This window comes from Dipodomys merriami, unplaced genomic scaffold (genome assembly GCF_024711535.1).
Source record: "Dipodomys merriami isolate MVZ:Mamm:240054 unplaced genomic scaffold, mDipMer1.0.p SCAF_137, whole genome shotgun sequence".
In the NCBI taxonomy this organism is placed as follows: domain Eukaryota; kingdom Metazoa; phylum Chordata; class Mammalia; order Rodentia; family Heteromyidae; genus Dipodomys; species Dipodomys merriami.
The window spans coordinates 2,333,881-2,354,166 of NW_027202682.1; the positions used below are offsets into that span (position 1 = coordinate 2,333,881).

At 51.3% G+C, this 20,286-nt stretch overlaps 1 protein-coding gene across 1 annotated transcript; it reads left to right on the forward strand.

Moving 5' to 3' along the window:
• The first annotated feature begins 398 nt into the window (after nt 1-398).
• On the forward strand, nt 399-19,233 carry LOC138825455 (cyclin-F-like). The gene is made up of 17 exons (XM_070020046.1): nt 399-431; nt 2,096-2,250; nt 2,974-3,080; nt 4,428-4,495; nt 6,592-6,785; nt 7,234-7,287; nt 8,039-8,143; nt 8,405-8,482; nt 9,666-9,817; nt 11,732-11,896; nt 13,538-13,661; nt 13,962-14,142; nt 14,477-14,564; nt 16,342-16,441; nt 16,553-16,680; nt 17,926-18,095; nt 18,779-19,233. Exons 1-17 carry the CDS (start codon nt 416-418, stop codon nt 19,231-19,233), a joined length of 2,340 nt encoding a protein of 779 aa, XP_069876147.1. The 5' UTR covers nt 399-415.
• The last annotated feature ends 1,053 nt before the right edge of the window (nt 19,234-20,286 follow it).

A 20,286-nucleotide genomic window follows, 5' to 3' on the forward strand; every position in this document is an offset into this window, starting at 1 on the left:
GGCGTCAGGGGCTAGTCCGGAGGCGGCCCGTCAGCCGTCCTCAGACGGGAGCTCGCCCGCGCTGGCACGGAGGACCCGAAGCCCAGCACCGGTTTCACAGACAGCCCGCCGGCGCCAGCAGCGACCGAGCGGTACCGGGACCGACCCCGGCGGCCCGAGGCCGCGCTGGCCTAGCCAATCCACGGCCACCATTCGAATTCGCGTCCCGATCCAGCCAGTCGCGGCCGGAGGGTGGAGCGGGAGGCCCGGGCGCGGCGGACAGATCGGGGGCGTGGCCCGCGGCTCAGCCAATAGAAGAGCCGGGCGCGTTTGAAAATAGGGCGGGGGCGGGGCCGCGCCTGCGCGCGGCGGAGGCGGCGGAGCCGGCGCCGGGGCGCTCGCTGGCGGGCTCTGGGGCTGCAGAGTGAGCGCGGCGATGGGGAGTGGCGGTGGTGAGTATTTGCGGGCGCGGAGCGGGGCCCGCGGGTGGCGGGCCTGGGCCGTGTGAGCAGGAGCGTGGATTCCACAGTCCGAGCCCGGCGCGGCGCTCCCAGCCCGGAGCCCGCCCGGGTCCCCGGTTGCGAGATTTAAATGCCCTCCGGGCGCCCGCGCCCGCCCGCCCGCCGCGCTGTTCCCCGCCTTGAGTCCCCGCGGCCGGCTTTTAAGTTTTCTGATGCGCCAAACTACGGAACTCCACCGAAGTCTGGAGTCCCGTGCCCGTGGACCGAGAGGCTGGCGTCTGGCGATCCCTGCCACCGAGCCCGCCTCGCGTCCCGGCCGCTCCCCCGCGCGCCGCCGCTGCCGGCGCCGGAGCCGAGAACTGCCGGGGACGCGTCCCACCTACGGGGCTTTGGGCGTGGGACTTCGGGTGTTAACAGTGGTTACTGAATCTTTTCAGGCATTTGTTCTGAAATGGGTGGATGCAGAAGCTTTTTTTGGTAATACGGTATGATCTTTGGGATCTTGGTCCTGGGGATACCTCTTTTTAACTTGGCAGCGCATTGAGTTTCTGACAGGAAAACCCAGGTCAAGAGGAGGGTGTGAGCCACGGCTATTACTCCCGCAGAGGGAATCACCTATATACAGAAAGGAGCAGCTATCTGGGAAGAATGGATTGGAAAGACTGGCGAGCCGGTAGACTGGGAGGCAGGATCTTGAATCGTGACCCAGGGCATTTTCCTGTAAAAGAAGGGGTAAAGCTGAGTTGAAAGGACCCAGTGTGGGGAGATGGAAGAGTCATCTGAGGAGCTTGACTGGGCAGCAGCTGACATGTCCGGCCTTTAGTGCTTGCAATCACTCTGTGTGAAGCTGCGTGTTGGGTTGGTTGGAATTTTGACAACCTTGTTGAGTAGCTGTCAACTCCCCATTTTATAGAGGACAACAGGGAGGTTCATGGCCTGCTCAGCTCTGACATTTGCAGAGCTGAGATTTGCAGAGGGACTGGCCTGGCCTCTCAAGTCCTTTTGACTTCCTGCAGAGTTGACTCTCAATTTGTGCTCCAAACCTATACTCTTTACATCTATGGATCCTCATTGTATGGTCTGGTTCTTAGTCACGTGTGCAAATAGAAGTGAAGAAAATGCCAGGGCTGGGAATGTGGCTTAGTAGCGTGCTTGCCTAACATGCACAAAGTCCTGGATTCAATTCCTCAGTACCACATACACAGAAAATGCCAGAACTGGTGCTGTGGCTCAAGTGGTAACATGCTAGCTTTGAGAAAAAGAAGCTCAGAGACAGTACCCAGGCCCTGAGTTCAAGCCCCAGAACTGGCAAAAAAAAGAAAAGAAAAAAACCCTAGTGGTTCAAAGGGCTTTACCTGAACATGAGATTCAAGGCAAATAGTCCTCAGTGTTCGCTGCCTGTTGCCCATTCCTAGTTGCAATGTAGACTCTTGGCCAGAAAGTTTCCAGTGGTCAGGGTGCATGATACCTTAAGTTTGCTGTGAATATTTGCTAGATATTTAACAAATGGTGAGTTCTTCTGTAGTTCATATAATGCAATTCCTTTATAATCTTTGGGAGTAGTTCATTTTGTGATGCAAAGAAACAGTGATTTAAATTGCCTTCATTCATATATAACTTTTCCTTTCATCAAGACTTCTTTTTTCTCCCTTAAGTGATCCACTGTAGATGTGCCAAATGTTTCTCTTACCCTACTAAGCGAAGAATCAGAAGGAGACCCCGAAACCTAACGATCTTGAATCTCCCGGAAGATGTGCTCTTTCACATCCTGAAATGGCTTTCTGTTGAGGACATCCTTGCTGTCCGAGCTGTAAGTCATTAGATGAAAACAATTTCAGTCCTAGCCTTGTTGATTATACAGTCAAGACTTGGTGCTCTTATGTCAGAACAAAACTTTGGAGCCATGCACCAGTGGCTCATGCCTGTTATCCTAACTACTCAGGGAATTTGAGATATGAGGATCACAGTTCAAAGCTAGCCTGGGCAAGAAAGTCTGTGAGACTCTTATCTCCAATTAACCATCAAAAAGTCAAAGTGGCTCAACTGGTAGAGTGCTAGCCTTGAACAAAAGAAGCTCAAGAACAGTCCAGCCTCTGAGTTCAAGCCCTAGGACTGGCGCACGCGCACGCACACACACACACACACACACACACACACACACACACACACACAGAGCTAGACATTGGTGGCTCACACCTGTAATCCTAGCTACTCAGGAGGCTGAGATCTGAGAATCATTGTTCAAAGCCATCCTAGGCAGGAAAGTCCATGAGACTTATCTTTAAACACCAGAAAACCAGAAGTTGCATTGCAGCTCAGAGTGTTAGATTGCTAGCCTTGAGTGAAAAGCTCAGGGACAGAGCCCTGGCCCTGAGTTGAAGCCCCATGACAAAACAGACAAACAAAAAAACCTTTGTATAAAGAAGGGACAGAAGGCTTTGTATCTGTTTCTGTCCTGTCTTCAGGAGTTTCTAAGAACAGGGATTTGAGGCAATCGCTATGTAACCCACACCTGGTTTTCATTGCTCTGCAGGTACATTCCCACTTGAAGTATCTGGTAGACAACCATGCAAGCGTGTGGGCCTGTGCCAATTTCCAGGAACTGTGGCCTTCTCCAAAGAACCTGAAGCTCTTTGAAAGGTATCTTCGCCCTGAGAAAGATGGCTTGATTTGCTCTTGCCTTTGAGCTTCTTGGTATTTCAGTCTGGGTCTCATGGCCTGATCCAGGGATCTATTTTCCTGTTGCTGTCTCCCAGAACCTTGCCTCATTCTTTGAGAGTAACCCAGGGCTGTAGACCTCAGCTAGTGAGGTACACCACTTCCTTACTCATCACCTCCCACGTCCGCCATGCTTCCGTGGATCCCCTTTGGCCTGTGACTTATTCCCATGATTCACCTGCTTTAGCCTTCTTTTCCTTCATTCAAAATCATGTAATTTCAGGGGCTGGGAAGGTGGCTCAGTGGTAGAGCACTTGCCTTTGCATGCTCAAGGCCCTGGGCTCGATTCCTCAGCACCACATAAGAAAAAAGCCAGAAGTGGCGCTGTGGCTCAAGTGGTAGAGTGCTAGCCTTGAGCTGAAGAGCTGAGGGACAGCGCCCAGGCCCAGAGTTCAGGCCCCACGACCGGACCCAAAAAAAAAAAAAAAAAAAAAAAAAAATCATGTAATTTCAGGGCTGGGATGTAGCTCAGTGGCAAAGCGCTTGCCTAGCAAGTGCAACGTCCTGGGTTCGATCCCCAGTACCAAAAAAAAAAAAAAAATCATGTAATTTCAATTTGATTGCCTTTCATTCATTGGTTGGTTCCACCCTCTTGCTAGGGTTGTAACCCCAAGGGAAGTCTATCATGAGCCCTGGTGCAAGCCACTAGGCCCACCTCCAAAACTGCTAATGGTTCCAGAAGCTACCCTTAAAATCCAGTGGCTCAGCCTTGAACCTCCTTGTTTAACAAACTGAAAAAAAGCACTACTCTGAAGGGGATTTTCCTGCCAAGTTTACCTAGGTCTTTATCCACTTGAGCTGCCAGAAACCCAGGTAGACTTACGGCCACAATTACACAATGTGGTGCTGTGGTGGCCATGCTTGGTCTCCTCCTGGATAAAACGCATAGTTCTTGACAAAATCCACTCGCCATACAGCTCGTGCATTTAAAGTATACTGCTCACACCTCTTCATATATGCAGAGTTGTGCAAACATCACGCTAACTTAAATGGTGTTCCCAGTCACTCCTCTTGTTTCCCTGTAACCCTAGAAGACAGTCTACCCCTCGTGTATTTTCTTGCCGACTCTAGACATTTTATGTAAATGGAACCATAACATTGCGATTTCTTATGACTGACAGGCTTCTTCCTTTGAACACTTTTTTAAGGTTTATACATATTGTAGGGTAGAATGGATAAAAGAAACAAGTAGTTCGTGCTAAGTTCAGTGGCAGCAGTACATAGCCTCTGACGTAATGTGACGTGTTATATATGCTCTTAATGTTCCAGGGCTGCTGAAAAGGGAAATTTTGAAGCTGCGGTGAAGCTGGGTATAGCCTACCTCTACAATGAAGGCCGTGAGTCCTTGCCCACCCCCTCACAATTAGCTCTTTCCAGAGACATCCCCAGTACTAGCAGTTTAGTCATTCTTGCTGTATCTGCCTCTCTCAGTGCCCTGTATCCAGAGACCTTCTGTGAGGGCTGGTGATACTCCAATTTAGGTTTTGAGAGTTATTGCTTACTTTTCCAAACCCTTTAGGGCAGCCAAGAATAACTTTGAGCAGAGCCTCTGAACAAGGACTGAGAAGACAAATCAGACCCCCTGCCTTCACTTTTAAGACATCCTCTGTGGAGCTCTTGGACAGAGTCAGCATGCCTGACTCTTAGAGTGACAATGACTTAGTCAGAGCCATAGATCCCCGTGGCAAGGCTGGGTCAGAGCCAGCATTTATATACCTTTTCCCCCAGACTTCTTGAAAAATCCTCATGTATGCCAGGCGCCAGTGGCTCACGCCTGTAATCATGGTTCAAAGCCAGCCTGGGCAGGAAAATCCAGAAAAGTCTGTGAGACTCTTATCTCCAGTTAACCACCAGAAAACCAGAAGTGGTGCTGTGGCTCAAGTGGTAGAGAGCTAGCCTTGAGCTGAAGAGCGCAGGGACAGCACCCAAGCCCAGAGTTCAAGCCCCACAACTGACCAAATTAAAAAAAAAAAATCCTCATGTAGGCTTCTCTTCTGCCTGCTTCTACTTAATCTGCTCCTCATCCCAAAGATGAGCAATCCCAATCTGTGCTGTCCCAGCTTCCAAACTGCTAAAGCTTAGGTATAGAAATGTTTTCCTGTTCCTAAAAGTTCTGGTATCTTGCTAAGTAACAGGCCCTGCCCTTGGCCAGCTGAGGGAGCAGTCCTGTCCTCCAGCCTCAGGAAAGCCCAGGTCCTGCCCCCACTTTCCTGTCAAATAGCATTGTACCAACAGTATGCAATACTGTGGTTTCATAACATTCAGTTTTGTAACCGTTGCCGCTGTTTCAAAACTTTGGGGGAGGGGCTGGGGGGCTAGGAATGTGGCTTAATGGTAGCATACTTGCCTAGCATGCATGAAGCTCTGTGTTTGAGTCCTCAGTACCACATAAACAGAAAAGGCAAGGAAGTGGTGCTGTGGCTCAAGTGGTAGAGTGCTAGCTTGAACTCAGGGCCTGGGCTCTGTACCTGAGCTTCTTTTGCTCAAGGCTTATGCTCTACTATTTGAGCTATAGCTCCACTTCCAATTTTCTTTTCTTTCTTTTTTTTTTTTTTGGCAGTCATGGGGCCTGAGCTCTGGCCCTGGGCGCTGTCCCTCAGCTCTTCAGCTCAAGGCTAGCATTCTACCACTTGAGCCACAGCGCCACTTCTGGCTTTTTCTGCTTATGTGGTGCTGAGGAATCAAACCTAGGGCCTCATGCATGCAAGGCAAGCACTCTACCACTGAGCCACCTTCCCAGCCCATCCACTTCCAGTTTTCTAACAGTCTTTCTTGCTGGGGCTGGCTTCAAACAGTGATCCTCAGCTCTCAGCCTCCTGAGTAGCTAGGATTTACAGGCATGAGCCACCGTTGCCTGGCATTTTAGAACATTCTTATCCCCAAAAGAACCTTTCCCCCAACTCATTATTGGGGACCAGGCAGGAGTTTCTGAATGAGGAAGGTTGGGGACCATGCCTTTGAGGTTCATCTTCTCCTGGTAGCAAGAATTCAGGCTTCCCAAAGGACTCTTAGCAGGAGCCAACCCAACCAGTCCTGAAGCTGGACAAAGAAGAGAAGAGGAAGGCATACTAGTCTAGAAGGGCTCTTCTGTCCTAAAACACCAGCAACTTTCCACTATACCTGGCTTATGGTTTTTCTTTTTGTTTTTGTTTTTGGGTTGTTTTGGGTTTTTTTTGGCCAGGACTAGAATTGAAACTCAGCTTCCTTGCTCAACTGGTGTTCTACCTCCTGAGCTACACCTTAAGTACAGGTTGGCTTCAAACAGCAAACCTCTGGATCTTAGCCTCCTAAGTAGCTACCATTACAGGCAGGAGCCACTGGTGTCCAGCTCAGGAAGCTTAAGTGTTTAGACTTTGCAAAATGATTATGGAGAAGTTTGTTTATCCCATTTACCAGAGACATCCTGGGTTCTATTCTGTTGTCTGCCCTGCAGTTTCCGTGTCTGATGAAGCCCGTGCAGAAGTGAATGGCCTGAAGGCCTCTCACTTCTTCAGTTTGGCAGAGCGACTGAATGTGGGTGCCGAGCCCTTCATCTGGCTCTTCATCCGCCCGCCATGGTCGGTGTCTGGAAGCTGCTGCAAGGCCGTGGTTCATGAGAGCCTTAGGGCAGAGTGCCAGTTACAGAATGTGAGTCTTGGCAAAGGGGCACGGGGGCAGCACCTGAAACCAGCTAAAGGGTCACAGAAAGCCAAGCCCTATTTAAAGTCAGGGACGTAAAGGAAATGGACGTACAAAATAGGAAATGCAGGGCTGGGAGTGTAGCTCAGTGGTCGAGTATTTGGCTAGCACGCTCAGAGTACTGCATTTTATTCCTAGCACTTTCCCTACTGAAACAGATGTGGGTAGGAAAAGAAAAGAAGGGAGGGAGGAAATAAATCGCCTTAGGGCCAGAGGGTGATCGCAGAGCTCTTAGTGGGAGTGTTTGCAGCTGGAAACTTTAAGGATTCAGGCTGCATAAGTTGAAGACTGAAATAGAGGTGTGGGCCATGGTGTGAAGTTAGGGGCTGCACAGCAGGGCGGGCAGGACCTGGCAGTTCTCCTATTGAAAATCACACTTTGTTCTCCTTTTTTCAAGACTCATAAAGCATCCATACTTCACTGTTTGGGAAGAGTGCTAAATCTTTTTGAGGTGAGTAGAATTGCTGCAAATCCCTGGCTAGACTCCAGGAAGTACTTGAAAAACAGCAGAAATGGCTGTGCAAAGTGAATATAAAAGGCAAGCCTTCTTGCCCTTAGAGGCACCTGAAGCTGGGTCAGGGCAGGGTTGCTGGCTTCACTCTCTCTGCCTCCAGGGCGGGCCCTGAGCCTGTTACCTGACCTGGATTCTGAGTATCTTTGAGAATTAAATGGGACGGCATGGGTAAGAGGCAGAGCAGCACAGATGCATCCGGAACTGAGCCAGTGATGCTAGCCTGTTTGTCTGTTATTGGCTTGGCCATTGGTGAGTCTTACAGACATCTGTGCTTTTCTGGTCTTGAAGCTTTAATGCGCTTTGTGATCAGTGAGCGCCTTTGTAATAGCTTCAGGAAAGGGAAGCTACAGAGAGGGATGCTGAAGGCCACTAAAGCCATGAAGAGAGCCCCCACACCATACCCAGGCTGTTTGAGGCATTAGCTTTGGCACCTCGTGTGAACCACAGGCCTTGGGTTGTGAGAGCTGAGCTCCAGGAGGAAAGCAGAGCCCCGAGGCTGAGGCCAGAGCTCTGAGGTCAGGCCTCTCATTGGCTGTTCAGCACGTTGAAATGTCTGTAGAGAAGTCATTTCTGCTCTGACTCAGTTAATTCACAAATATGATTATTTAAGAGGATGGATGGTTGTTGGGATGACGTAGTAACTAGCATAGGGTAAGGAAAGAACCAATTGTGCTTGGCCTCCATCTAGGATGAAGAGAAGAAGAAGCAGGCCCGCCAGTTGTTTGAAGAGTCTGCTCACGAGGGTTGTCTGGCCAGTTCATACCTCCTCTGGGAAAGTGACAGAAGGACGGATGTGAGTAGAATCTGGTCTGGGAAGGGGGCTCTTGGCTGAGTTCTATTGGCAAAAGTATGGGTCCTCACAACTCCTGATCTGTCAGCTGTCAGGCATAGCTGAATGGTGGGCTACTTTCCAAAACAACCACCATTGTTTGGGAAGACAACAGAGGTAGAGCCTTTCTGGTGGTAGGAGCAGGGACACTTAAGAGCTTGATGGGTCAGTTCTTAGTTCCTCCCACATCACATAAAAATTGAGGTATCTTTCTCCCGCTGACAGGTGTCAGATCCTGGACGATGCCTCCACAGCTTCCGGAAACTCAGGGACTTTGCTACAAAAGGCTACTGGGAAGCCCAGGTAACATGGGGAGCTGGCCTTTTTCCTTCTGTCTTAGAAATTGCTGTTTGAGGTCAGCCCAGGCAAAAAGTTAACAAGACTCCCATCTTAACAGCCTAGTGAGGTGGCACACCCCTATCATCTCAGCTGTGGGGTAGACATAGGTGGGAGTATTGAAATCCAAGGCAAACAAGCCAGGTGCACACACCTGTAATCCTAGCTATTCAGGAGGCTGAGATCTGAGAGTCACCATTCAAATCCAGCCCTGGCAGAAAAATCCAAGAGACTCTTATTTCCAAGTAACTGGAGATTAAAAAAAAAAAGTTGGACTGAAGGGATGGCTCAAGAAGTAGATGTGGCATTGAATGTTATACAGAAAATAGTTGTCTATATGTGTTTAATCACATGGAAAACCTTATATTACTATTAGGTGGACAAAAGAAAGCTAAAATGTATGTAAACCTCAGTCACAAATGTATGTGTAATGCTATGTCAAAAGTGCTTGGGAGGGCTGGGAATGTGGCTCAGTGGTAGAGTGCTTGCCTAACATGCATGAAGCCCTGGGTTCGATTCCTCAGTACCACATAAACAGAAAAAGCTGGAAGTGGGGCTGTGGCTCAAGTGGTAGAGTGCTAGCCTTGAGCAAAAGAAGCTCAGGGACAGTGCTCAGGCCATGCTTGGGAAAATTCAGAAGGAAATGGTTTCTGGGAACCATCTGAAATCCACAGTGGATCCCCGTGCCAAATCCAGATACTTATCAGTCTGTCCTCGCCTGCTAATCCATGGACTGTTAATAGTACAGATTCATGAAAGAGGAAACCAAAGAATAGAGGGGTCCCCACTTTGCTTGTGATCTTAAACCTAGATCTTGCAAGACATCCAGGCAGCTCTTCTCACTTTGCAGTGTAGCTCCAACCCCTGAACCCCACCCAAAGAAGCACCTAACTTTCACATCTCGGGGTAAACAGAAACAGGCAGGTTTTGAAACATAGATAGGAGACTGGCTGAGGATTTGTACGAAAGCAACTGATGCTTCATCTTCTAAAAATAGTGGCTTGTGCTGTATTATTCCAAAAAACAGCAACTCAAAAGAATTTGACTGGTCTGAAAAGTTGATAAGGCTTAGGGAGCAGAAAATGCTCCTACTTTTGTTTTCTACCTTCACTCGGGCTTTGCTCGATTTCATGTTGACCTTGTCTTTCAGCTGGCCCTAGCCAAAGCCTGTGCAAATGGAAACCAGCTCGGACTGGAAGGGAAAGCCTGCAGAGAGGTCGTCTGGCAGCTGTTCCAGTCCTCCCAGGCTGTCAGTAAGCAGCAGATCTTCTCTGTGCAGGAGGGGCTCAATGACACAATGAGGTGAGACATCTCAGAACATGGGTGTTTGATTCCAGGGCAGAAGGCTACCAAAGAGATCTATTACTAGGCAGTGTGGCCAGCCCTCTAGGATTCTTGCATTGTGTGTGTGTATTGGGGGGGGGGAGTTCCCCTTAAAAATAAACTAGCGGGCATTGTGGCTCACACCTGCGATCCGAGCTACCAAGGAGGCTGAGATCTGAGGATCGCAGTTCAAAGCCAGACCAGGCAGAAAAATTCCTATGAAACTCTTATTTCCAATTAACCACTCAAAAACAGGAAATAGAGCTGTGGCACAAAGTGGTAGAGCACTAGCCTTGAGCAAAAGAACCCAGGGACAGTGCCCCATGACAAGATAAACAACAAAAGTTTTGTCTAAGCAAAACTATGAAGAAGAAAATACCCTGCTCCATTCTTCCCAGTTCCTTTTTTTTAAAACAAAACAAAACCATAGAACATGCAACCTGTGTGAACATCTTTCTAAAGTGATAGGACTTGAGTCCTCCATTTTTACAGTTGCAATAGAGCCTTTTTTTCTGACAGGCTAAGGATGGAATGTTAGAGAGGAAACCATAGGCCAGTGAATGATAAGCAACACCAATTTTCTTTATGGCTTATCTGTACAAGCTCAGTGACAGCAACCAGGTCCTGAGTTCAAGCCTTCTACCAACGAAAACACTAAAAAATATATATATATATATATATATATATATATATATATATATATATATATTTATTTATTTGTTTGTTTCAAAAATGGCAGTTTCTTCCCAAGAAAAGCTCAACCTTACACACACACACACACACACACACACACACACACACTCACTCACTCACTCACTCACTCACTCACTCACTCACACTCATAAGATCACATACACACGGCCCAGGAATCCAGCACCCTTTTGCCCTCGTGTTGGCAGCCTCAAGCTGGAGTGCTTTCACAATCCTGGGCCTGTGGTTGGTATCCAGCATCTCACCCCACCTACCCACCTCCCTCACCCCCAGCTCTTCTTTCCCTCTCTGTGGAGGACTCTTACACTGTTTTGCTTTTTTGAGTAGTCTTGCTATTTTTTTTTAATTTTATTTTATTTGAGAACATACTGTACAGAGGGGCTTAGTCTTGCTATTTTATATTATATATTACTATATTATACTATATAATATATAATATATCATATATGTATGTAATATATATATATATATATATTTATTTATTTTTTATTTATTTATTTTTTTGGTCGGTTGTGGGGCTTGAACTCTGTCCTGGGCACTGTCCTTGTGCTCTTCAGCTCAAGGCGAGCACTCTATGGCTTGAGCACAACACCACTTCTGGTTTTCGAATGGATGGTTTATTAGAGATAAGAGTTCACGGACTTTCCTGCCCAGGCTGGTTTGAACCATGATCCTCAGATCTCAGCCTCCTGAGTAGCTAGGATTACAGGTGTGAGCCACCAGCGCCCGGCTGTAATATATATTATATGCTATAATATAATATATATTATACATCTGGCCTTTGTTCTTTGTTGTGTTGGTTTTTTGAGAAAGTCTTGCTGTGTCATCCAAGTGGGCCTTAAATTGATGATCTTCCTGCCTCAGCCTCCTGATTGCTGAGGCTACCACCATGCCTGGCATATTTAATGTATACATTTCAGGGGTGCATTTTAGAAGTCAAATTACTAAGCTTATTAAGTCTTAACTGTTCAGGAGAACTTTCTAGTCTATTTAGTCCTGGCCAATTTAAACCTCAAAGATCTGTGCCCTGTGTTTTTCCTTCTACTCATCCTCCCAGGAACAACCTCCGGGGGCTCCTGGGGCAGGGTGTCTCTAGCCATTTGTGAGTCCACAAATGCGCGCTGAGAGTGTGGTCCTTGGAGAAGCCTGTCCTTGTTCTCAGGGGTGACGTCTTCTCCGCAGGTACATTCTGATAGATTGGCTGGTGGAAGTGGCCACAATGAAAGACTTCTCCAGCCTGTGCCTGCACTTGACGGTGGAGTGTGTGGACCGGTACCTGCGGAGGAGGCTGGTGCCCCGGTTCAAGCTGCAGCTGCTGGGCATTGCCTGCATGGTCATCTGTACCCGGTGAGAAACCCCTTGGCCCATGCGCTTGCGTGTGTTGGCTCTTCTTGGGCTCAAGTATGGTCAGCTGTCCCTGGACTGCTGGCAGAATCTTAAGGGAAGGGAGGTTTTATTTTTGTTCTGTGTGTGTGTGCGCGCACATGCGCGTGCAATACCAGGTTTTGAACTCAGCCTTACGTTTGTTTGGCTTGCTTGCTCACCTGTTGCCATCTAAGCCACACTGCCAGTCCTGCTTTTTGCTTTTTTTTTTTTTTTGGCAGTCCTGGGCCCTGAACTCTGGGCCTGGGTGCTGTCCCTAAGTTCCTTTTGCTCAAGGCTAGCACTCTACAACTTAAGCTACAGTACCACTTCTGTGAGTAATTGGAGATAAGCCTGGGCTGGCTTTGACCACGATCCTCAGATCTCAGCCTCCTGAGTAACTAAGAGTACAGGTGTGAGCCACTGGCACCTGGTTTTGCTGAATAGTTTTGAAGATGGAGAGGTCTTTGTGGACTTTTCTCCTTGGGCTGGCTTTGAACTGCAATCCTCCAAATCTCAGCCTCCTGAATAGATAGGATTACAGGCATGATGCTCTGGTACCAGCTTGGGAAGTTAATTTTGGGGGTCTTAACTGGCTCCAGCCAGCATAGAGCACTGGGGAGTGGGCTGCTCCTCGGCAGAGCAGCAGCTGTTGGGCTGTCGTGCTGTTTGCTGGCATAGCTGGACCATCTTCCCAGCTTTGAGGGTGACTGTTAAAGAGGTGGCGGAAGGCCACCCCCTCCTAGGTCCTCGGTGTTCACAGACACACAGCTCTGAGACTGAGCTCTCAGGTCTCCCCCTCCAAGGTTCCCACACTCCTCCCGGGTCAGACATCTCACCTCTCACACCTCTGAGCCTGCCACATGACGGAACTCAGCCTGCTTCCTGACTTCCCTGCATTTTACCCAAACCTGCCTCCCTTGAGCCAGGGCCCGATCACCCTTGTTTTATCTTGGACAGCAATGTGGAAGGCGATACTCACAATGCTTTTCTCACTCAAACTCCAGTATCACTAAAAAGGGGGAAAATATCCTTGTCCATAAGGGTGTATGAGGTCATATGAAGACAGGATGATGGTTGGATCTGCATTCTGTTTTATATTCCTGAGCCCTGAATCTTTTTTCTAGTACTCTGTGTGTGTGTGTGTGTGTGTGTGAGTGTGAGTGTGAGTGTGTGAGAGAGAGCGAGAGCACATTGTGTTTGCTAGGCAGGTTCTGTACCATTTGAGCCACACACACCCAGTCCATTTTTCTGTAGTTGATTTTCAAATAGAATCTGTGTTTATGCGTCAGAAGGCTCGGCCTGACTCCTCCTGCACAGCCGGGATGACGCCTTCAGCTTCCACGGGCATGAGGGTATTGCATACTTCTTTGTTTAGCCTCGCTGTGAATCCTGATCCTCTTGAGCCCCACTTCCTGTGGAACTAGATTATACATAGGGGTCACCACACCCTGCCTCTTCTCAGCATCTGCCACGCTCCTTGCCAGCCACGCTGTGTGACATGCTTTCGTCATGAAGCCCAGAACCCATGTGCCCTCCTTACATCGAGGCCTCCCAGAGCCCTGCACCTCCTTAGCCTGCCTCAGGAAGTGGGCTCAGGGCTGAGACCCCATTTCCACACTTCAGGTTCATCAGTAAAGAGATCCTGACCATCCGAGAGGCCGTGTGGCTCACAGACAACACATACAAGTACGAAGACCTGGTGAGAATGATGGGAGAAATCATGTCCACCCTGGAAGGGAAGATTCGAGTAAGTGAAGGTGTTCTTCCCCTTAAATCCACGTTGTAGTTGTTTCTGTGCTTGAAGTTTCAGGAGGGCAGGGGGAGTAGAAGTGGATGAAGTGCGTCCAGCTTGCCTGTCCTGGGAGGCCCTTAGTGGGCCCAGAGGACAGCAATCTGTGCCACACCCAGAGCCCCAGAGCCAGCGGCTGCTGTGCCCCCTCGAGGGCCTGAAGCCTGAGCTTGGGCAACACGCTGAGCATCAGCAGGGCTGTGCTTCCACGTGGAGTGGATGGAGGGGGCTCTCCATTCACCTCTCCCTTCTGTCTAGATCCCCACCGTGGTGGATTACAAAGACGTCCTGCTGACACTGACCCCTGTGGCGCCCAGAACGCAGCACCTGTGCAGCTTCCTCTGCGAGCTGTCCCTGCTGCACACCAGCCTCTCCGTGTACGCCCCAGCCCACCTGGCCTGCGCAGCGCTGGTCCTCGCCAGAGCCATACACAGGCAGAGTAAGGAGCCCCTCTCCCGGGTCCTGGTGCTGGGGGGTGCTCCGACGGCAGCCGGTGGAGGGCCAGAGAGTGAGTCCCCATCCGTGCTGGAGAGGAAGACGGTGGTGTGAACCACGGTAGTTCATTCCACAGATACCAAGGTGGTTCTAGCTTAGTATTTCTCGGATTTGTGGCAGTCGGGTTGTGTGTTCTTTAGGGTTTTTTTTTCTTCCCAAAGCCATTTTAAAGGGATCACAAGACAGAGCTCAGGGAGCCTGTCACGCACAGCTGGCAAAGTTGTATTGTGAGTGTGGACCAGGCGGCCCTCACAACCCTGGCCTGCTTTCCTCCCCAGCACAGCCCTGGACCCCGCGCTTGTGGGACCTCACTGGGTTCTCCTTGGAAGACCTCACTCCCTGCGTCTTCAGTCTTCACAAAAAATGGTACGTCTCCGAGGAAATGCCCAAGCTGGCGGAAGGCCAGGCAGGGGTCTCAGGTGCCCTGGGCGCTTCGCCGCTTCATGGCAGCCAAGGGAGTCTTCCAGGCTGACATTTTATTTGATTATTTTATTTTTTTGCCAGCCCTGGGGTCTGAATTCAGCGCCTGGGCACTGTCCCTGAGCTGCTTTTGCTCAAGGCTAGCGCTCTACCACTTTAGGCTTTTTCTGTGTATGTGGCACTGAGGAATCAAACCCAGGGCTTCATGCAGTGCATGCTAGGCAAGCGCTCGGCCACTGAGCCACCTTCCCTGCCCTGAGACTCTTTCCCACAGGGAGTCTCTGTGTGTCTGAGCTGACTCTGTGCCTGGTCTCCACACCCCACCGCTGTGGCCTCCACACTGTGCTCCCTCTCTCCGGGCGCCTCCCTCACCTCATGCTGCTGCTCCCCGTGAAGTTTGTAGAGCACCGCAGGCCACAGCATCACAGAAAGTCAGGGGGAGAGGGAGCAGAGGGGGGAGGGACTGGCATGTGGACGGGGCCAGGGTTCTCCTAGAGGAAGCACAGCACTAGCAGGTGGGCCAGCGCGGGCCAGGGAGTCTGTTGGCTGTGAGCAGAGGATGGGGGGACGTGCGGGCAAAGGGGTCCCTGGCTGCAGCTGCCTCCCCATCACTTCCTCCTCCACTTTGTTCATGGACTTCCACTTCTTGGTTCCCTCCCTCAGAGTCTGGTCTTCCTAACCAGCTCTAGTCTGCTTCTTCAGTCCTCACCCTAAGGAGCCAGGAAATGCTAGCTTCCTGCTACTCCGCAGAACCTCTCCCTGGGGTACTTGGCCCCTTCCAGGACATCGCACCTTGGCTCTGACCACCTTGCTAATGTCTGTGCAGTTGCCCTGGTTTCTAGTTGAGGATTCATCCAGGTCGTGTCTTAGTAGATTATATTTGGAAATAAAAATCTTATGGAAGCCAGGTGCCAGTGGCTCATACCTGTAATCCTAGCTACTCAGGAGGCTGACATCTGAGAATTGAGGTTCAAAGCCAGCCCGAGCAGAAAAGTCCCTCTGAGATTCTTATCTCTAATTAACCACTCAAAAATGAAGTGGAGCTGTGGGTCAAAGTGGTAGAGCACTAGCCTTGAGCAAAAAAGCTCAGGGACAGCACCCCAGACTATGAGTTCAAGCTCCACAACAAACCCCCTCAAAAACCCAAAAAGACTCTCATGGACTTCTTCCCTGGGCTGGCTTCCAACTGATCCTCCAGTTCTCAGTCTCCTGAGAAGCTAGGATTACATGTGTGAGTCACCTGAACCTAGCACTGCGCTGGTTTGGAAAGCTTGTAGTTCTATCAAACTGAGGGAATTGGACTAAAATTGGGGTGGGGAACAAGTATGGTGGCTCACACCAGCCTTCTGGGAAGAGAGAGTGGGAATGTTTTGGTTTGAGGCTACCCTCATTAGTAAGACCCCAGGCTCAACCAACAAGCTAGGGGTAGTTGTGCAAGACTGTTAATACCAGCTATGCTGGGAGGCAGGGAGGTAAGAGTGCAGTCTCAGGCTGGACCAGCAAGAAACACAAGACCCTGTGGCCACCCGCCTAGCCGGCCAGGACCCTGTGGCCACCTGCCTAGCCGGCCAGGACCCTGTGGCCCACCCGCCTAGCCGGCCAGGACCCTGTGGCCACCTGCCTAGCCAGCCAGGCCCTGAGTGCTGGAACTCATCACTTCCAAGAAAAGTAAAAACAAAATTGGGGAGGAGACCCTCAGTGTCTGCCTTGTGGCTCTTTCTAGCTTCCACGACGATGTCCCTAAGGACTACCGGCAGGTGTCTCTGACGGCTGTGAAGCAGCGATTTGAGGACAGACGCTACGAAGAAATCAGCCAGGATGAGGTGCCCCCCCCTCGGCGTGTGGGGATGGTACGGGGTGGGGCGGGCTCTGTGGCCCTGGACCTCGGTCCTGCCCGGGGCACCCTTCACTCATCGCCTCTGGCCTCTCCTCAGGCGCTGAGCTATGGCCAGTTGTGTGCTGTGTTGGGTGTGAAACGAGAGACCCCGGAGCCCCTGACTTTCCTCGGTGCTGAGGAGATCCACACCTTCCTCAGCTCTCCTTCGGGAAGGAGAACCAAACGGTCAGTCCTCCCCCTACTGCCCCCCTCCTCTGGCCAGGACTGTCCATGGGATGCTGGCTACACACGCCCCAGCCCAGGTTCCCTGTTTGATCCTTCGGCCATATTGGGTCCACACTCCCTTGCTGATCCAACAGCCATCTGAGACTTTTGTTGGAGAAACAGCAGGTCCCACGCAAAAACCTGGGGCTGTTCCTGAGTTTGGCAACCTCCACACCTCAATCCTTCCTCAGAGGCCGCTGCCTCCCCTGCTTCCTTGGAGGAAGATTATTCTGAGTGTGGTAGATCTGGCCCTGCCCACGCCACCATGAGCCATCCTGCGTCACTCGGTTCCATGATGGCACTTGGCTTGTAACCAGATTACTGCCCTCCTCACTTCCTTTCCTCTCATTCCCTGTGTGTAATCCCCTTTACCCTGGCTTGCTCTCCTGGGGCAGCCTCTCCCTGCCTCACCCATCTGAAGAGCTCCCATCAATCCCACAAAAGCCCATGTGTGTAGGCCCCACTTTGCTGCTCTCATTGCCTCCGCAGACCCCTGAACCTAGCACTGGCTCTTTCACTGGGCTGAACATGGGGGGTTTGGGCTTCCAGAGGGCCTCTGACACCTCGCTGCATGCAGCACCCCACTCCTCAGGGGCAGGGTCAACATGAGGAAAGCCACGACAGACACATGTGTCTGTGCTCTAGGAAATGTGCTCCTCTCATGCACCCAGCCTTCCAGTAAAATCTGCTCCCCAGTCTCCCATAGCCCTATCCGGTGTCCAGGAGAGACACCCCCACACACATACACACTCACACAGAGATACTGGGGCAGCCACCCCGACTCCCTTAAATCAGGAAGCAGAAAGGGTCCTGAGTATGGCTGTTTCTCCCAGGGCCAGGCCAGCGCTTCAGCCTCTTGCCCTGACCCCAGGAGGGCAGATGTGCAGCCCTTTACCAGAACGGCAGGTCTAGTGCCTGGCTCAGAACTCTAGAGGGTAGGATGCGCTTCCTGCCAGTTTCCAGAGGGGCCGAGGGGTTAGTACCCTCATCATGGCCAGCCACACCACGATTCACACAGGCCAAGGACACTGCTGTTCTTCCTCTGGACACGCCCCTGCTCTCCAGAACGCTCCATGGCGTTTTCTGCCCAGCAGACCTTTCGAGACCCTTGTCAGGGCCAATAGCTTAAGGCAGGTGCAGAGGACCAAGTTTGCCTTCCGACGCTGCTGCCTAGCCTGGGGCTGTCTGGCTCCTCCCACCTCACAGGAAGCGGGAGAACAGCGTGCAGGAGGACAGGGGCAGCTTCGTGACCACCCCCACCGCAGAGCTGTCCAGCCAGGAGGAGACCCTGCTGGGCAGCTTCCTGGACTGGAGCTTGGACTGCTGCTCCGGCTACGAGGGTGACCAGGAAAGTGAGGGCGAGAAGGAAGGCGACGGTGAGTTTGGGCCTGGGTGCGGCGGAGGGAGACTCTTCAGAAGATGCCCGACCCCGTGCCTCCTGGCCTCCAGTGCTGTGTGCAGCAGAGGACCCTGCGTGGAGACCTGGGCCTGGCCAACCAGCCCCACACCCTCCCCATAGAAGGGCATCCAGACACAGGGGAATCATGGGAGGAGAGCCCCAAAATAGCTGAGCGAGAGGTTCTTCCACACCATGAGGAGATTTAGGCCAAACCCATGCCTAGCTCCAGCCGGTTCTGTTTTGGCTGAAGGACATCACTTGGGCAGAGGGAAGACAGAGACTGTCTGGAGTTTCTGATGAGATTTCTAGAACACTGAGATGTGCCCTGTAGGATATATGAACCACTTACCCCCGGCGGGCTTCAGGCAGGGTATTTCTCCCATGTTCTGGCCAGGACTGGTCTGGCTGTGGCAAGTTTCTCTTGCTTGTCCAGTGACTCACCTTGGTGTCCATGAGGGATTCAGTAAACTCCATGGCCATTGTGTTGTCTCCTGCTGGCCTCGGCAGAGGGTGACTCTCTGGCCTTGAGGGACATGTGTCACCGGGAGCTGTACAAGGGCCTTCAGCCTGAACTACTGGGCTGCTTGGGCTGTGACCAAGCAGAGGGTACCCCCTGATGCTCGAGCTGTGGTACAGCCGCCCTCTGTCTGTTCCCCACAGTGACAGCTCCCAGCGGCATCCTCGATGTCACCGTGGTCTACCTGAACCCAGATGAGCATTGCTGCCAGGAATCCAGCGACGACGAGGCCTGCCCAGAGGATGGGGGATGCCAGGGGCCAGCCACCCACAGACCAATCCCAGGGCCCAGGCCCCTTCTCTGCAACAGGAGGGAGCTGGGCAAAGACATCACAACCTCAGGGTACTCCTCCATCAGCAGCACGAGCCCCACAAACTCTGTGGATGGCAGTGCGGGTGGCGCTCCTGGATCTACCTCACCGCCTTCCCCAGGCAGCGAGCCCAGCACACAGCCTTGTCATCATCAGGCCAAGAAGTCATGTTTACAGTGTCGGCCCCCCAGCCCCCCGGAGAGCAGGGCTCCCCAGCCACAGGTCAAGCGGCAAAACCTCTCCGTCCACAGTGATGAGGACGCGATGTTGGGCTTCCGGAAGCTGTGAGCGCGTGTCAGCGGGTGCCGTGTGAATGTTTACAGGGAAGGGTTGATGTCCTGGAGGAGGAGTGGGCATTGAAGGTGGGTGCTCGGTGGCCTTCGCCCGAAACTCCCAAGTGCTAACTCCTGGACACCAAGTTTCTTTGTCCAAGGAGCCTCATCTGAGCCATGGGAACATCAGATTCCGTGAAAAACTTAGCTGCTTCTCCTTGGAGAGTCTAGCCACAAAGCCAACACGCTACAACACGTGAAGCCCATGTCTCTGTATCCTCTTGTGTCCTGCTGTCTCTCTCTGGAAACTTCAGCTTGTGTGTGTTGTAGTCTTTCCAGCCCTTCCTCAACCCATGCCAGAAACCAACAGCTTGCACGCTCTGAGTCCGTAGCCATAGTGTGCTGGCAGGCACAGCTCGAGCCTCTGCTAGAAAGCTGCCTGCTTGCGGGCCCCAGCAAGCAGCTCTCCGCACACCTCTGTCCCCTCGCTGCCCTCCCACTGCATGCAGCATTCCCTTCCCTACAGGCTGCAGGTGTGACCCAGAACCGGGGCCACAGGCTCCCTCCCTCTGGTATGTTTGTCTCATCTTAGAAATCTGTTTCCTTCCAGAACGGGTTGTCTGTCCCCATGATATCCATGTGAACATCTCTGCACTGAATTTCTGGGCCATTCTTTCTCATCTGGATTTCTTCCTCCTTTCAAGATGAAAACAAAAGTAACATTTAAAACAGAGGGTATTGAATAAAAAGAGAATAGACTTCCGGCATTATTTATGCACAGCTGAAAAAGAAATCTGATGTCAGACAGTCGGTTCTCTCCTGGCAGCGTGCAAAACAATTTTCCCAGAGGGATGACCAGGAAAAAGTCATTTGTCAAAACTGAGGTGACCAAGATGAAGAGCAGAGAAGTCTTATCATTGGAGTTGCCTCTTTTCCATCAGAAGAGGGCAGATCCTACTCCTCGGTCTAACTCATTTCAGAAGTGATAGGCCTTAGCTCAGTGGTAAAGCACCAAGTATGCTCAGTATGCGGGAAGCCTGGCTAAGGAGGCTGCCACAGGCTGACCACT

Coding starts and splice junctions, on each gene's coding strand:
- LOC138825455 (XM_070020046.1), top strand. Junction 6,786..7,233: donor CAGAGTGCCAGTTACAGAAT/GTGAGTCTTGGC, acceptor CCTTTTTTCAAG/ACTCATAAAGCATCCATACT. Junction 14,565..16,341: donor TTCAGTCTTCACAAAAAATG/GTACGTCTCCGA, acceptor GGCTCTTTCTAG/CTTCCACGACGATGTCCCTA.